Below are 14,845 nucleotides of genomic sequence, written 5' to 3'. Positions count from 1 at the left end.
ATTCCTGTCCAAAAACAGTAAATTCAGCACGCTGTATTTACTGGTTTTTGCCTTGTTTTCAGCCCCAAACAGTCCCCTAACTGTCCTTTGCCAGTGGGGCACGATTCCCAATGATCCTGGCGTCCGTATGGCTGAAAAACAGTGAAATTACAGCGCATACACAGCGTTGATTTTGCACCTGTACGGTGAGGTTATGACCCTCACCAGTGCCTGCTTTGGAGCAGCAGTTAGCTACCCCTGTTCCTGCTCAAGGAGGCTCTTGCCTCAGCACAAAAGCATGAACCCACACAACTGTACATCAGTCAAATGAGTAGCCCTCTTGTGGGGCATCACATAACTGCACGTAGGGGAGAAAGAGAGCAGTGTGTAGTGTGCAGGGCATCACTCCTAGCACCACACTGTACATGAGAGGGAAAGAAAGCACTCCATAGCTCTTAACCTGTGACAGGTTCTCAATGAAGCATCCCCCCAGCATAAATCGAGCGCCCTCTCTTCTGCCCTTGACCTGTAATGCATCTGTGAACAAATAGATGCAAAAAGGAGAAGATTTCCATGGCTGCCAAAACCTGCGTATCGCTAAAAACGCAGCAAAACAGCCCTGTAAACACGCATCTGATGCCTTCCAATGCTGAAAATGAGCTCCTTGGACCTAGGCAAAGTCATGGGAAGCTCAAAAATGGAGAGAAATGGCTGAAAATCCAAGTTAATAGCCTCCAAAACTGCTCTCAAAAGTCAGTTACGAGTTCTCTTCTCCCAAACTTGGTAAATTGACCACAAAGTGCCACTTGGCACTCATACATGCAATTTCCCCGCATTGGGTTTCCTACTTAAAAATCTCTCAACTGGTGCATCAGTTGACTTTGCAGCAGAGTACTAAAATGTTCCCTTGGTCATACCGAAGGTAATGACGCGAACACATTTCACGGCCCAGAATAGCAGTTCCCTAATTTTTAGGAGATGCTTCCGTCGGGCTCCCGCTGGTCTTCTGACCATCTATCCTCATTGGGACCGAATCCAAAAGTGCAATGTGGCCCAACTGTCGGATACTTTCTGTTGGTGATCCCACCTTGACTTTATGCCTTTATTGAGTTCACTTCCTAGTATCCACCAACTTGCTAACTGCGATGGGGGGGACCTGTATGATCTTGCTCTAAGCCTAGACATCCTCTTACCATACGGATTCCAGTGCCGACCAACTTCCCGTCTACGGGTGAAACTACCGTTCACATTGGCCATACAATGTCCGACCATTTGCAACTTCAAAAAGAGGGTCTCAAAAATAAAACAAAAATCATTGGAAGAAACCAACAACTAAGGTTAGCAATTGCCACGTCCTCGTGACATACCCCCCTCTTGAAATCGCAAACGTCCTCGATTGCATACCATAAATACATGCCACTGATGATCTTGTGTTGTTAGCACTCTTTTATCATCGCATGTATCCGCAAGAAAGACTGTCAAAACATATGTACAAATGACTTAATGAGACCTTCATACTTTTGTCAAACTGTACACTGCTGTTGCACTGAATCCATGAGTACATTTGATGTGCTAGCTCTATCATTACCCCTCCTTTGCACACGTTGGGTTGGGGCATAAGTAGGCTGTAACCGAAAGGCCTCAAGGTAAAGCTGCAATACATTTGGTGACTCTGACAGTTCATGCTCTTCCATCCACTTTGCATCCATAGGTGGATAGTTCTTGAACTTCACCATAGCATCTTGCAACCTGTCCCTTAACTTTTACGTATGCAAAAGGCTCTTGCCTCTGCAAACGAGCATAATTCCACAACCTGACGTACCACCCACGACCAAGCAAGCTCAAATTTCAAGATGATTTACCAATGCGTCATAGAATCCAAGCAATCGCCTCAGAGAATCGGCAAGCAGCATGTCACCTGGCAGACCCACATCACTCCCGCAGGAGATCTAGTGGCCAATCTACCACCGTGAAACCTCTCCCTATCTCATCTTGGTTCATACTTGCAAACCCTAAAACGCAGCAGAAATTCAGCCCTAATTTGACCACTTTTTAGCAGGGCGTACATGCGGAATTTCCTGTTTGTCCTGTGAAGAGGAACCCTCTTCAATAATTCCATTCCCTTTGTCGGCCATAGTGTAATCCCGTATTCCTGCACTGTGTGTCTTTACCCTGAACAATCCAGGCTTACTCTTTGAGGAAAAAGTGATTGATGTCCCGGCAACGGAACCATGAAACCGGCCAGTAGGGCGGTAGGCGTTGGCTTTCACCCGAAATTCTTTACTTTAAACACACACACAGAGCACTTTGCAAAGAGAACCTGCGACGGGAGTTAACACTTGAATACACACACGGCTCGGAAGCTAGAATGCTCCGAGCAGACGCCGACAACCTGTAGGCCCCAAAATTGGCGTCCCTTTCGGTATTTCTTTATTCTTTAGGAGGGTAAATTACAAGGTAAGGTCTTGGGAATCCTTCACGTGTATCCACCTAGATACCATTTGATTTGGCCAAATTTCGGCAGCATAACAGCCCCAAAACTTGCGCGAAACCAATTCCCCTGCTGGAACTCGCTTGCACTGTCGTATACCCTCTGATTCCTGTCCAAAAACAGTAAATTCAGCACGCTGTATTTACTGGTTTTTGCCCTGTTTTCAGCCCCAAACAGTCCCCTAACTGTCCTTTGCCAGTGGGGCACGATTCCCAATGATCCTGGCGTCCGTATGGCTGAAAAACAGTCAAATTACAGCGCATACACAGTGCTGATTTTGCACCTGTACGGTGAGGTTATGACCCTCACCAGTGCCTGCTTTGGAGCAGCAGTTAGCTACCCCTGTTCCTGCTCAAGGAGGCTCTTGCCTCAGCACAAAAGCATGAACCCACACAACTGTACATCAGTCAAATGAGTAGCCCTCTTGTGGGGCATCACATAACTGCACGTAGGGGAGAGAGAGAGCAGTGTGTAGTGTGCAGGGCATCACTCCTAGCACCACACTGTACATGAGAGGGAAAGAAAGCACTCCATAGCTCTTAACCTGTGACAGGTTCTCAATGAAGCATCCTCCCAGCATAAATCGAGCGCCCCCTCTTCTGCCCTTAACCTGTAATGCATCTGTGAACAAATAGATGCAAAAAGGGGAAGATTTCCATGGCTGCCAAAACTTGCGTATCGCTGAAAACGCAGCAAAACAGCCCTGTAAACACGCATCTGATGCCTTCCAATGCTGAAAATGAGCTCCTTGGACCTAGGAAAAGTCATGGGAAGCTAAAAAATGGAGAGAAATGGCTGAAAATCCAAGTTAACAGCCTCCAAAACTGCTCTCAAAAGTCAGTTACGGGTTCTGTTCTCCCAGACTTGGTAAATTGACCACAAAGTGCCACTTGGCACTCATACATGCAATTTCCCCGCATTGGGCTTCCTGCTTAAAAATCTCTCAACTTGTGCATCGGTTGACTTTGCAGCAGAGTACTAAAATGTTCCCTTGGTCATACCGAAGGTAATGACGCGAACACATTTCACGGCCCAGAATAGCAGTTCCCTAATTTTTAGGAGATGCTTCCGTCGGGCTCCCGCTGGTCTTCTGACCATCTATCCTCATTGGGACCGCATCCAAAAGTGCAATGTGGCCCAACTGTCGGATACTTTCTGTTGGTGATCCCACCTTGACTTTATGCCTTTATTGAGTTCACTTCCTAGTATCCACCAACTTGCTAAGTGCGACGGGGGGGACCTGTATGATCTTGCTCTAAGCCTAGACATCCTCTTACTGTACGAATTCCAGTGCCGACCAACTTCCCGTCTGCGGGTGAAACTACCGTTCACATTGGCCATACAATGTCCGACCATTTGCAACTTCAAAAAGAGGGTCTCAAAAATAAAACAAAAATCATTGGAAGAAACCAACAACTAAGGTTAGCAATTGCCACGTCCTCGTGACACTGCCCACAATGGCCTGCTGAAGTGAGTCCGCAATAGTCATACATACCGCACCCTGGATGCCTCCAGGTCCAAAAGCAGCTGACCAAAAGGTATCATAGCATCCACGCAAAATCTGACCACATCGCCGAATGCGGCTCTCAGACAAATGGTGCTCCTGAAGCATAAGGAGATCAATCTCTCCTCCCACAAGGCAACGCTGAAGCTCTTGACGCAATCGGCCCCGCTGTCGCTGAAACTGGGGCCCACCTAGTCCTTGCACGTTCCACGAGACGATCCTCATGGGGAGCGAGAGAGAACAGATGCTGCCGCAGCAGCAAGACGAGCTATCTTCGAAGCAGGCTTGGATGGGGAGTAATCCGCATCCGAGCGTCCTCTAGAGAGGCGAGACTGCAGTGAGTGCCTGGTCCAAGCCCAAGCAGAGCGAGCCGTGCGTAAAGAAACCTCCTCTGTCCAGGAGTCCTCATGAATGAATACATAGCAAGGCAAACACTGCGTATCAGCAAAAAAGTACACCACAATGTGTCTACATCCTGCTGAGTCTGGGGGTGTCACCGCAAACTTGGCCAGTGGCCACAACGTCTGCAGCAAATCTGTAACGCCAAGTTCTCCCATGTGGTGAGAGAACTCGAGAACCTGTGTATGCAACCATCCCACCACTGAGTCGAGGGACCACTCTGTCTCAGTCCTGCCACAGAGGGGAAAGGAGAAACCAACTGCTGAGTCCAAGGCCTCTGTCTCCCTAGCGGCGAGGAACAAAGCGTGGACTGTGAAGCAGGCTGGCTCGTGGTCTGCTGCGGAGTCGCCAAGAAAACGAGTGAACCCGTAATCGAAGAAATCCCAGCGGCGTCGGAGGTCAATGCTCGTCAAACCACGCGGGATAGCTGCAAGAGAAGATGTCTGAATCTGCAGAGGGGGCCGCATGAAGGGCTGACCCTCTCTCGCTAGGCGACTCGTGGCAAAGGCGCTGCCAAGAGATCTCCTAGCCGCCGGCGAGGGTCCAGTCTCCTGAGCCGACTGAGGTACTGAAGCAGGAGGAGAGGGTGAAGGGGCTGGGGGGGGGGGGGGGCGGGGGAGAGGAGAAGCGGGGTGGGGCGGCAGAGACATGGGGGGGGGGCGAGGTGGGGGGTGAGCGGTAGCAGAGGGCGGGGGAGGGCATGAGGAGGAGGAGGGGAGATCGGAAGGCGGAGCTGCTGGCGAGGGTGAAGCGGAGGTGGAGGCTGGCGAAGGAGGCTCCTCCTGCTCAAGAGGCCCAAAGCGGTTCCCCGTAGGAACCCACTGCTGCTGAGTAGGCACCTGGGAGCCACTCTGAGTGCCAGGCTGACGCTGTGGCCCCTGGCGTCGACGGCCACGGGCCTGCTGCCACCCCTCCTCCGCTGGAGCCCCAGGCTTGGAGGGTGGCGCTGAATCTGTGCTCTGTGTCGCTGGCTGTGGCTGCGGCCCAGCCTTGGCAGGTTGGGGCTGAGGCTGGGGTGCGGGTCGTGGTCTCCTCCGTGGACAGGCCTTCGCTAGGTGGCCCATCTGTCTGCAGATGAAGCACTGGTTCGGGAGACCCGAGTACTCCACACTCTGTCGAAACCAACCCCCACTCACCCGAGGCAAAAGGATGACCTTCGGGAGCGTGTGGGTATCTCTGACCAAAACTCGAACTGAAGGGATGCCAGCCGCCTTGGCAGCTACTGATGCTGCCGTACGAGGTGTCTCCAGGACTGTCCCGATGGCGGAGCCAATCCTGGAGAGAAGTGGAAGGTACTCCCTCCGTAAACCCGGAAAGCAGACTGAGATGGGGATGTCTGCCTCCTCTACTAGCACATCCGAAGTCGGGTCAAAACCATGTCGCCACTGTCGAAAGTGGGCGCGTGATGCTCGGATGGCCAGTGGACTCATAGCAATGACCTTGGAAGCCATCTCGGAAGTCTCGAACTCAATCTGGTAGTACCCCCGTCCGAGAATCTGGACATCCAAGATCTTGCCCACCTCTGAGAGAAGGCGGGCTGGAGAAGGTCTCGCAGCCCTCCTCTGCTAGGTCGAGTGCCGAGAACCTTGCAGATGACCGAAGTCGCCTGCAATCTCTCTACCTCTGCGGCAAGGCTCGCTTGCTCTGTAGGCGAGAGAGCAAGTCGAATGGTGGGCTCAGCGGGGTCGGGCGAGGGGGCTTCATCAGAGTCCCTCTGTGGCGAAGCTGGAGCCTCCATTTGTGTCTGCTGCTGTAGGGGAGGGGCGGAGAAACGTAGTTGAAAAACGAAGCTTTTGCAGGACCGAACCCGTCACTGGTACTGGCGAGGCCCGACGAGCAGGATGGCCGTCGTGAGGAAGGATTGGGAGGCGGGGTTGGGGGGCTGAGGCAGAAAACGGGGCGGCAGGCGGGAGTGGGGGAAAGTTGGCGAGCAGGTGGGCAGGGCGGGCATAGGGCTGCGGGCAGGCTGGGCAGCGCGCTGGCGTACGCGTTGCAGGTGCGGGCGGCGAGGGCAGGGGGGGAATGGCCAACGGTGGCGCGCGAGGGCAGGGGGGGGAGGGGCAGGGGGAGGTTGCGATGGCGAGTGGGTAGCGCAACATCAGCAGCGAGCTCCTCCAAGAGTGTTTGTTGGAGCACCTATTTTACTTCCTCTTTGAAGGCTTTCTAAAGATTTGGTGTGGTTTTTTCTAGGACACCACTTTTTTGAAAAAATGAAGGTCATGACCTTATCCGAAAGAATGTGTTTGAGAAAATGGCCTTCGCTAGGATTCATCATTTATTTTAGAACCTATAGAATTACATTTTATCTACCCCTCGGAAATGCAAAAACTCCCTTAAACTTACTTTTTGTTTAAGGGATTAGATATGCCAACTGGATCTATTTCTAGAGCAAGCCTTTTGCTGATAAGATGTATCTCAGATTTCAAAGCTTTGAAGGAGATGATCTCTTCATATCTCTCAGATGATTCTTAGGCTCTTTTGGAGTCGCTTACCTTTAATGGTTGCTTAGGGGTTGCTTGCAACTATTGACAAAGACTTGGAGGGGATCAAAGCCATTTTAAGGATTTGATAAAAAATATGACTGAGATCTCTAGAGCAAGCCTTTTGGTGAGAAGATGTATCTTAGATATTGAAGCTTCGAAGGAGATTATCTCTTCATATGTCTTGGATGATTCTTAGGCTCTTTTCTAGTTGCTTACCTTTAATGATTGTGTAGTGGCTGCTTGCCATTAAGGATTTGATAAAAAACATGACCAAGGTCAACAAAAGTCATAGTGAAGAACTAGTCTCTTTCTCCTCGTCAAGGGTTGAGCTTACTAACTTCTTAAACAAGCAATGCTGCCTTAACCTTGTTTTCGTCACTACTTTGCAAATGGGGCATGGGCATACATGACTTAACGGGAGAGAAATTGTCACGTGCACATCCTAGCCTATGTGTACGTGCACGAGTTGTTCCTACTTCTAGGGTTTAGGAAGCCTAGGAAGTGTTCTGGCACCTGTAACAAACTGCTGATGTGTCAAAGCTTAAAGAATGGAGCCAACTTACAAATGTGGCCGAGGGGCCTGAACTGTCACAAAGTGATGACGTGGCTTCTCGAGAGCAGAAACCCTAACCCTAATTTCTGCCAAAAACCCTAACTGCTGAAACCCTAGTTCTGGAAACCCCTTTCCTAAAACCTGCAAACCCTAATTTTGGAAACCCTAACCCTAAAACTTGAAAACCATAATTTTGGAAACCCTAACTCGAAAACTGTAGAAACCCTAACCCTAACCCTAAGGGCAGCAGGGAGATTTCCAAAAATTGCACTGGCTGATGACGTGGTAGGCTGTATGGATTTCCGTGATTTACGCTGCCAGCTTTTTGGCTTTGCTTTTGGAGCAAATACTTTTAAGTTTGAAGGCTTTTCAATGTAATTGCTTTTTAGGCCAAGGGTCTTTAAATATGAGGTTAGGGCTCATTCTCTGGCATGCTTCCGAGAGAAGGTGCAAAGTCTGGAGTATCGGCTTGTACTGTGTTGATGCAATATAAAGAAATACCGAAAGGGGCACCAAGGTTTGGGGCCAATACTCTCCGGGGTGGAATTCCGCCACTCCGTGTCGCGTGTCGTCTCTCTCTTTCAGTTCAGTTGTTATTTAAGTGCTAAAAGTCTGTTCAGTCTGTTCTTTTCTATTGGCACGTGGTGCCCGTCTTATGACAGTGGTATCAGAGCATCAGGCGTGTGCTTTTTTGGAAGCATACCGGTCCTACAAAAGAACAGACATAGCTATTGGAATTTTATTTGAGGTATCTTCGCCGTCCAACCTGGACTTATTAGTCACTCCCACCCTTCATCATGCATCGGGCGTGCTCCCATCTTCACCGCTCATGCCTTACAAGGCATAAGCCATTAAGATCACTTGCAAAGAAGGATCCAATATTTGTTTCGAGTCACTTTTTTTTCTCAAAAGCAGTGCTATGTAGATGTTGATATCTACAGCTACCAAGCAGCATACTCCAAGGACTTGACAAGCTTTCAAGAAAATTATTTTGCCCGAAGTTATATGGTTTCTCGCATCTTCCTTCGGAGCGCAACTTCTGGTGGAGTGGGGTATCTGGAAATGCTTGCCATGGAAACCCTAGCAGATTAATTTCGCGACATCTCTCAGTAGATGTCTCTTCACGAGCAGATGACCTTGGAGGTTCGGTGTGATTGCTCTCTCTTGGGACTACCATCGCCGCCAAAGAAACACTGTCTGTCCAAGAGCTGATGGACCATGCTGTGCTCGGCTACTACCTCATGGAAGGAACCTAACCCTAATTTTTGGTACAGGTTTCAAGATGGAAAGTCAATCGACTTTTCGAGCTCGATTGATGTCGAGATTGCTTTTTAAGTTTGAGTTCTGTTTGATCTTGTTTGGTGATTCTGTTTGGAATTTGTTTGAAATGGATTGTATCTGTTTTGGTGCCGATTTGAATTGTTTGACTTTGATTTGATACTGGTTTTAATGATTGGTGATTTTACTCCCGGGTGGAGAAGTGAGAAATACTGTTTTGGTATTGTTTGAACCTCGGATTGACGCAGGCCGATGCCTGGGGAGCGTTTCGTTGTATGTTTGAAAACCTCGGAACGACGCAGGCCGATGCCTGGGGAGCGTTCCGTTGTATGCTAGAAAACCTCCGAACGACGCAGGTCGATGCCTGGGAGCGTTTGGTTGTATACTTGAACCTCCAAGCGACGCAGACTGCGGTCTGGGGAGCGTTTGGTTGTATAGTCCTCTGAACTCATAGCCCGAACCTTTTTAGGTTATTTGCGAGGGAGTGACGAGGTAGTCGTTGAGTAGCTTCATACCGCAGACAATTTGTCTCAGGGGAGTGCTCAGCGGTGTTGTTTGTTGTGTCTTGTAACATGCATATGTAAGCATTTGTGTTGCATTGTGATATGCCAATTACTGAATATTCGTAATTGGATGAGATTGCCTGGGTATATAATTTTAGTGCATCAAGACACCCGTGGAAGATTAGTACGGTCCGGGTGTGATGGCTAATTTTACTACGTCGAAATATCAAGAGTTCCGATCTGGAAGAAAGGAGAAGCTAACTTCTTGATCAAAACAGCCGAAAGGAGAAGCTAACTCCTTGATCAAAATAGCCGAAAGGAGAAGCTAACTCCTTGATCAAAAGAGCAGAAAGGAGTAGCTAACTCCTTAATAAAAAGAGCAAATTGATTGTGCTCGGAATGTCCCTCGAAATTTTTTGAGCTAACTTGAGTTGTTTTGCAAATATGCTGTAATCGCGGACGATTACTCTCTATCAAGAAGGGGAGATGTAACAAACTGTTGACGTGTCAAAGCCTAAAGAATGGAGCCAACTTACAGATGTGGCCGAGGGGCTTGAACTGTCACAAAGTGATGACGTGGCTGTCCGAGAGCTGAAACCCTAATCCTAATTTCTGCTAGAAACCCTAACTGTTGAAACCCTAATTTTGAAAACCCCATTCCTAAAACTTGCAAACCCTAATCTTGGAAACCCTAACCCTAAAACTTGCAAACCCTAATTTTGGAAACCCTAACCTTAAACCTGCAGAAACCCTAATCCTAACCCTAAGGGCAACAGGGAGATTTCCGAAAATTGTGTTGGCTGATGAAGTGGCAGGCTGTACGGATTTTTGTGATTTACGTTCGTAGCTTTTTGGCTTTGCTTTTGGACCATATGCTTTTAAGTTCGAAGGCTTTTTACTGTAATTGCTTTCTAGGCCTAGGGCCTTTAAATATGAGGTTAGGGCTCATTCTTGGCATGCTTCCTAGAGAAGGTGCAGAGTCTGGAGTACCGGCTTGTACTGTGTTGATGCAATATAAAGAAATACCGAAAGGGGCGCCAAGGTTTGGGGCCAATACTCTCTGGGGTGGAATTCCGCCACTCCGTGTCGCGTGTCGTCTCTCTCTTTCAGTTTAGTTGTTATTGAAGTGCTAAAAGTCTGTTCAGTCTGTTCCAATACTCTCTGGGGTGGAATTCCGCCACTCCGTGTCGCGTGTCGTCTCTCTTTCAGTTTAGTTGTTATTGAAGTGCTAAAAGTCTGTTCAGTCTGTTCTTTTCTATTGGCACGTGGTGCCCGTCTTGTGACAACACCTTTGTGAGCCTGTGTCCAGGCCATGCATGTTCATGCACTTAGAGTAGCTGCATACCCTCTGATTGCACAACCCATAGCATTAGCATCATGATACAATACCTAGCATGAGTATTTGCCACCGCATGGTTCCAGTTTGGACATCGCGCGGGAAACCCTGCTTATAAGTCATTTTATTGAAAGTGACTTTTGGAATTCTTTTTTAAGTTTGTTGGGAAGCTTGCCCTACTCAACATATAATACCTATAAATGAAACCCATTGGGCACTCGACAGAAGCAGAAGACAGAAGGAGAGCTCCAGAGCACAAGTGCAGAAGTGCGATAGCAGAGTTCCTCAGAAGTTGGCTAGCGTTTTTGGAGATCCATCCTCAGCGTTTTCAGCCTTCATCCGTGTTTCAGTTTTCAGCCCTTAGCCTCGTGAGAACCCGCTCCCACCCGGTTGCAGATCCTCGCCAGTTTCCCCGTCAAGACACAAATCAGCCTAGCGTTTCCAGATTTCGATCAGCCAGCGTTTTTGCATTTCAGCCCTCGCCTGGTGAAGCGGTTGTAGATCCAAGCCACAGTACACCGCAACAGCACATCCACAGCCAGAAGACCTAGCGCTTTCAGTTTTCAGCCTTGACGCGGTCGTCTCGACACCATCGTCGTCGTCAACATCGTCATTGTCATCGTCATCGCAGATCCCTATCTTGACGACGACACCATCGTCGCTATTGTTGCAGATCCCGGACTTGACGGCGACATCGTCGCAGTCACCATGGTCGTTGTCGACATAGTCATCATCAAGTACCGCATCATCTAGAAGCGTTGTACCAGACTTTGTGCAATCTAAGCGAATACCTCTCTAGCAATAGAGAGGGGGGCCCATGAAGGGGGTTTGGGATCCCATCTGGTGTGGTCTCCCCTCTCTCTTTCTCTAGCACTCTTTGCACACTCGCTCACAGTTCGCATTCCACTCTCGTGTTTGTTCATTGCACATTCTCTCATTAAGTCAAGGAAGTCTCTCCCTTCCCGTCAGTAAAAGGAACCTTGAGCACTTACTGTTCACTCATCCTGAGCCATACACCATCATTCACTTCCGCTGCACATTACAGAAACTAACTCACATAGGCCAGGCACAGCCACAAAACAACCGAAAGATCTCCTCGTAGGACAAACCAGGGCACTAGCAGTTCTGTGTGGAAAGGTGATAAACATCAACAAAATGTTCTGCTCGTTCAACAAAATGAGTTTATGGCACGCGAGTCTCATTTTCTGTAAGACTATTTTGCATTACTGACTGTCAAGTTAACTCAATGCTTGGTGTTTTAAGCACAGTGATGGATATGTTTTTCTAAATTGTGTGTTCACCTTTTACAATGCTGGGGGCATTATACGATGCTTATTGCTCCCAAGAAAGTAGGCTTTTCCAGCTGATAATGAAGGCGGGTTTCTCTCATAGGTATTGAGATGTTCAGAGGGTTGCTTGGAGCTTTTGGATGTGTCCGACGAGTTGCCTGAGCTGAAGCGAAGGCCTGGACTAAAGACATGGAAGGTTGCTTTTTGGACCCAAAAATCAGTTTATAGGTGTACTATTTGTGTGGCAAACTGGTTAATCTATTATTATTTTTGGTGGTGAAGGTCAGGGACAAGGGTCTTTGGATTTCTTCTTATCGCAATGTAGATAAACATCGAGTAGGATCAATTCTGCCAAGCATGTTCCCAACTGGAAGGGGTCAAGGTGTAGTGAGCGCACAAGATGAGGAGCTGTTGCCATTGGAAACTTGTGAGGAAGAGATTGCACCTCCCGAAGGCGAACAGACGAGTGAAGACAACACACCACAAAATCGAGAAATGGGTGAAACTGAAGATGGTGGCGAGATTGCATTGCTGCCACTTGAACGCTGCCTCCGCATCTTACCTCATGATCAGGATACTGGTGGCTTTTTTGTTGCTGTTTTTAGAAAAGTTGCGGCACTCAAAGGTCTGTGAGTTGGCCTAGTTTAACAGATGATCAGCGAAAAACCTCATGTAAAGAAAACTTTTATGCTGATTGCAGGTGAACAAACTTCCAGTCGTCCTGTTAGAAGGCACACAAGTGCTAGAAAAGTGGAGCTACATGATAATGTTGAGCACCTAGAAGTAGGCAAACCCGAAGCAGTAATCTCTCTGAACCAAGAAGTTGTTGACCAGAAACCTAGTGAAACAGAAAACGAAATCGTCAAAGATGTGGACAGCAATGAAGTAATTGAGATGGATGGTGGACCCGAGGCTCAATCGAAGACCAAACCAAGCAGGCCTCAGCAACAAGGAAACTGGAAAGGAGTAGATCCTGTTCTGTTTCTTAACGATGAGGCTCTTATTGACAGTATCATTTCCTTCTACGGCATCAAGGATTCACTTCCATTGCGTGGCCACCTGGTCACAAGAAGTGAGGATACAAGTCGTTTGAAGAGAATATATTATGTATCAGAGTCTGTTGCGAATCTAATGAAGTTGAATTTTCGAACGGGGGAGCAGATGAAGATAACTTCTTTGGGGCTTAAAGTCTTTGTGGGTCTTAACTTGTGTTGGCTGTTTCTTTTCAAAATAACTGATGTTTCTATTGCATCTGCTGATCCTCTGCTTGGTTCTTGTTTTTTTCTGCCCAGGAAAGGCAGGGAGGCAAAGAGATCTTTTCGCAATGTGCATTTAGAATTGCGTCTGAAGGGCTTCCGTTGCTCTTGCCCCACCTGACTCGACAGCTACTTCGTGCTTCTAAACAAGACTTCAAGCTGCTGCTGTCTGTAAAGACAACACCATTTTCTGCCTTTTCAGGCTCTGACTTCGTGGCATCATTGCAAGCGCTTGTTCCTGGTTGCTGTGTGGTCATCCTGGATGGTGGGGTCAAATATTCCTTGCAGTTCGAAAAATTTTGATTCCATTTCCAAACTGTGGATATTACTTCACCTAATAATCACTTTGTGCAGGTGAAAATGATGCTGAGAGCCAGAGTTCGTCCGTGACAGCCATTGGGTGCTGGCGTGGTCGATCAAATCTGAGCCTATTGATACCAAAAGAAGAGGCATTACAGCTTTTGGACAGATTGTTTGTTGATGGGGAAAAGGATGATGGGCAATCCTCTCAGAGAGACGCCGACGCTCCTCTGAAGTTTAAGGATGACGATGGGAAGGATGTTGAAGAGCGCACGGACCTGGAAACTCCATTGTTGGCTTTGGAGGTGTGCCAACAAGAGGATTTGCATGCTAGTATGTCAGTCGCACAAGCACCTATATGATGAGGACATGAAGAACAAAGAAAAAAAGCCTTGAGGCAGAGATACTAATCCAAAGAGCAAGTGTAAAGTTGTGGTCGACATAGTGACTAGGTCACTCAAGAATGATTTCTTGGGGGTGCAGCATATTTAAGGGCATGGAAGTTCAGAGATTTTGGTTCATCTTGAGGTCTTCTTGAGGAGATTTTGATTTACCTTAGAAAATGTCAGATGTGGATGCTGAACCCCAACATTTTCTCTGAATTTTCCTTGCGTAAAGGCTTGATTATGGAAAAAGCCTTTGTGCTTGCATCTTGATCATCGACCTCAAAAGAGAGATTCACAGAAGAGATACAGAATTATGATTGGATTATTCATTACTGCAAAGATATGTAAAGAAAGGCCTTGAAGGTCTACACAAATTTTGACCAAGGAATTTAACCCCCCATTTTGAGCCTAATATTGATTGGTTTCTGTCAGGCCATAAACAATCTGACATTCTCTTCTTCCTCATCGATGTTTTCATCTATTTGGTTTATCATATTGCCTTTCTTGTTGTGCTCTTTACAGGGTGTATGATCCAAACAATGGATCTGTCTTTGTTTCTCTTTCCTCTGGGGTAACTAGATTTGAATTCAAGACTCTTTGACTCGATCTTTGCAGTCTCTTGTGGTTCCTCTTCCAATAGAGACATGTCACAGAGTATAGTTTTGTCTCCACCTAGTGACCTTGAGACAAATTGTGTTGCCTGAAGAGGGCCACTTTGTCATTGCTAGAACTGACCATCTTGAAGATGGTAGCGCAGCTACTAGTCTAGATTATCTTCAATGAGTTATCTATCAAGTTCGAGTTTGGAAAGCTCTAAGGCCACTACAAGCCAAGGGCAGAAAAGAATGAGACTAAGAAACACAAATACATAAGTTTCATCATATTGCAAGGAGTAACAATTGGTTTTCTAAGAAGCACATTCCATCACTAGGAAAATGTGAGTTGTAATAAGTTTAAATTTTTTTTTATAATTAATTAGTGGCGAACCAATAAGGAGATGGTGATAACAATAGACTTTCAAGAAGGTGGCCATTCATTGTGCCTATCTAGTAACGGCTGTCTCAATGAGAAAGGAGGGGAGGTGGCTA

At 47.5% G+C, this 14,845-nt stretch overlaps 1 protein-coding gene across 1 annotated transcript in view; it reads left to right on the top strand.

Moving 5' to 3' along the window:
* The window catches only part of LOC147437810 (S-adenosyl-L-methionine-dependent methyltransferases superfamily protein), a 100,721-nt gene extending 86,447 nt beyond the window's left edge, over positions 1-14,274 (top strand). The window contains exons 11-15 of the mRNA XM_086487263.1: positions 11,919-12,011; positions 12,098-12,440; positions 12,516-13,009; positions 13,108-13,336; positions 13,426-14,274. Coding sequence (XP_086343389.1) covers positions 11,919-12,011; positions 12,098-12,440; positions 12,516-13,009; positions 13,108-13,336; positions 13,426-13,733 — 1,467 coding nt within the window. The 3' untranslated portion in view covers positions 13,734-14,274. The remainder of the gene's footprint in view (positions 1-11,918; positions 12,012-12,097; positions 12,441-12,515; positions 13,010-13,107; positions 13,337-13,425) is intronic.
* The last annotated feature ends 571 nt before the right edge of the window (positions 14,275-14,845 follow it).

This window comes from Adiantum capillus-veneris, chromosome 17 (genome assembly GCF_014529385.1).
Source record: "Adiantum capillus-veneris isolate H3 chromosome 17, ASM1452938v2, whole genome shotgun sequence".
Lineage (NCBI taxonomy): Eukaryota > Viridiplantae > Streptophyta > Polypodiopsida > Polypodiales > Pteridaceae > Adiantum > Adiantum capillus-veneris.
This window is presented reverse-complemented; position numbering and strand designations above follow the sequence as displayed.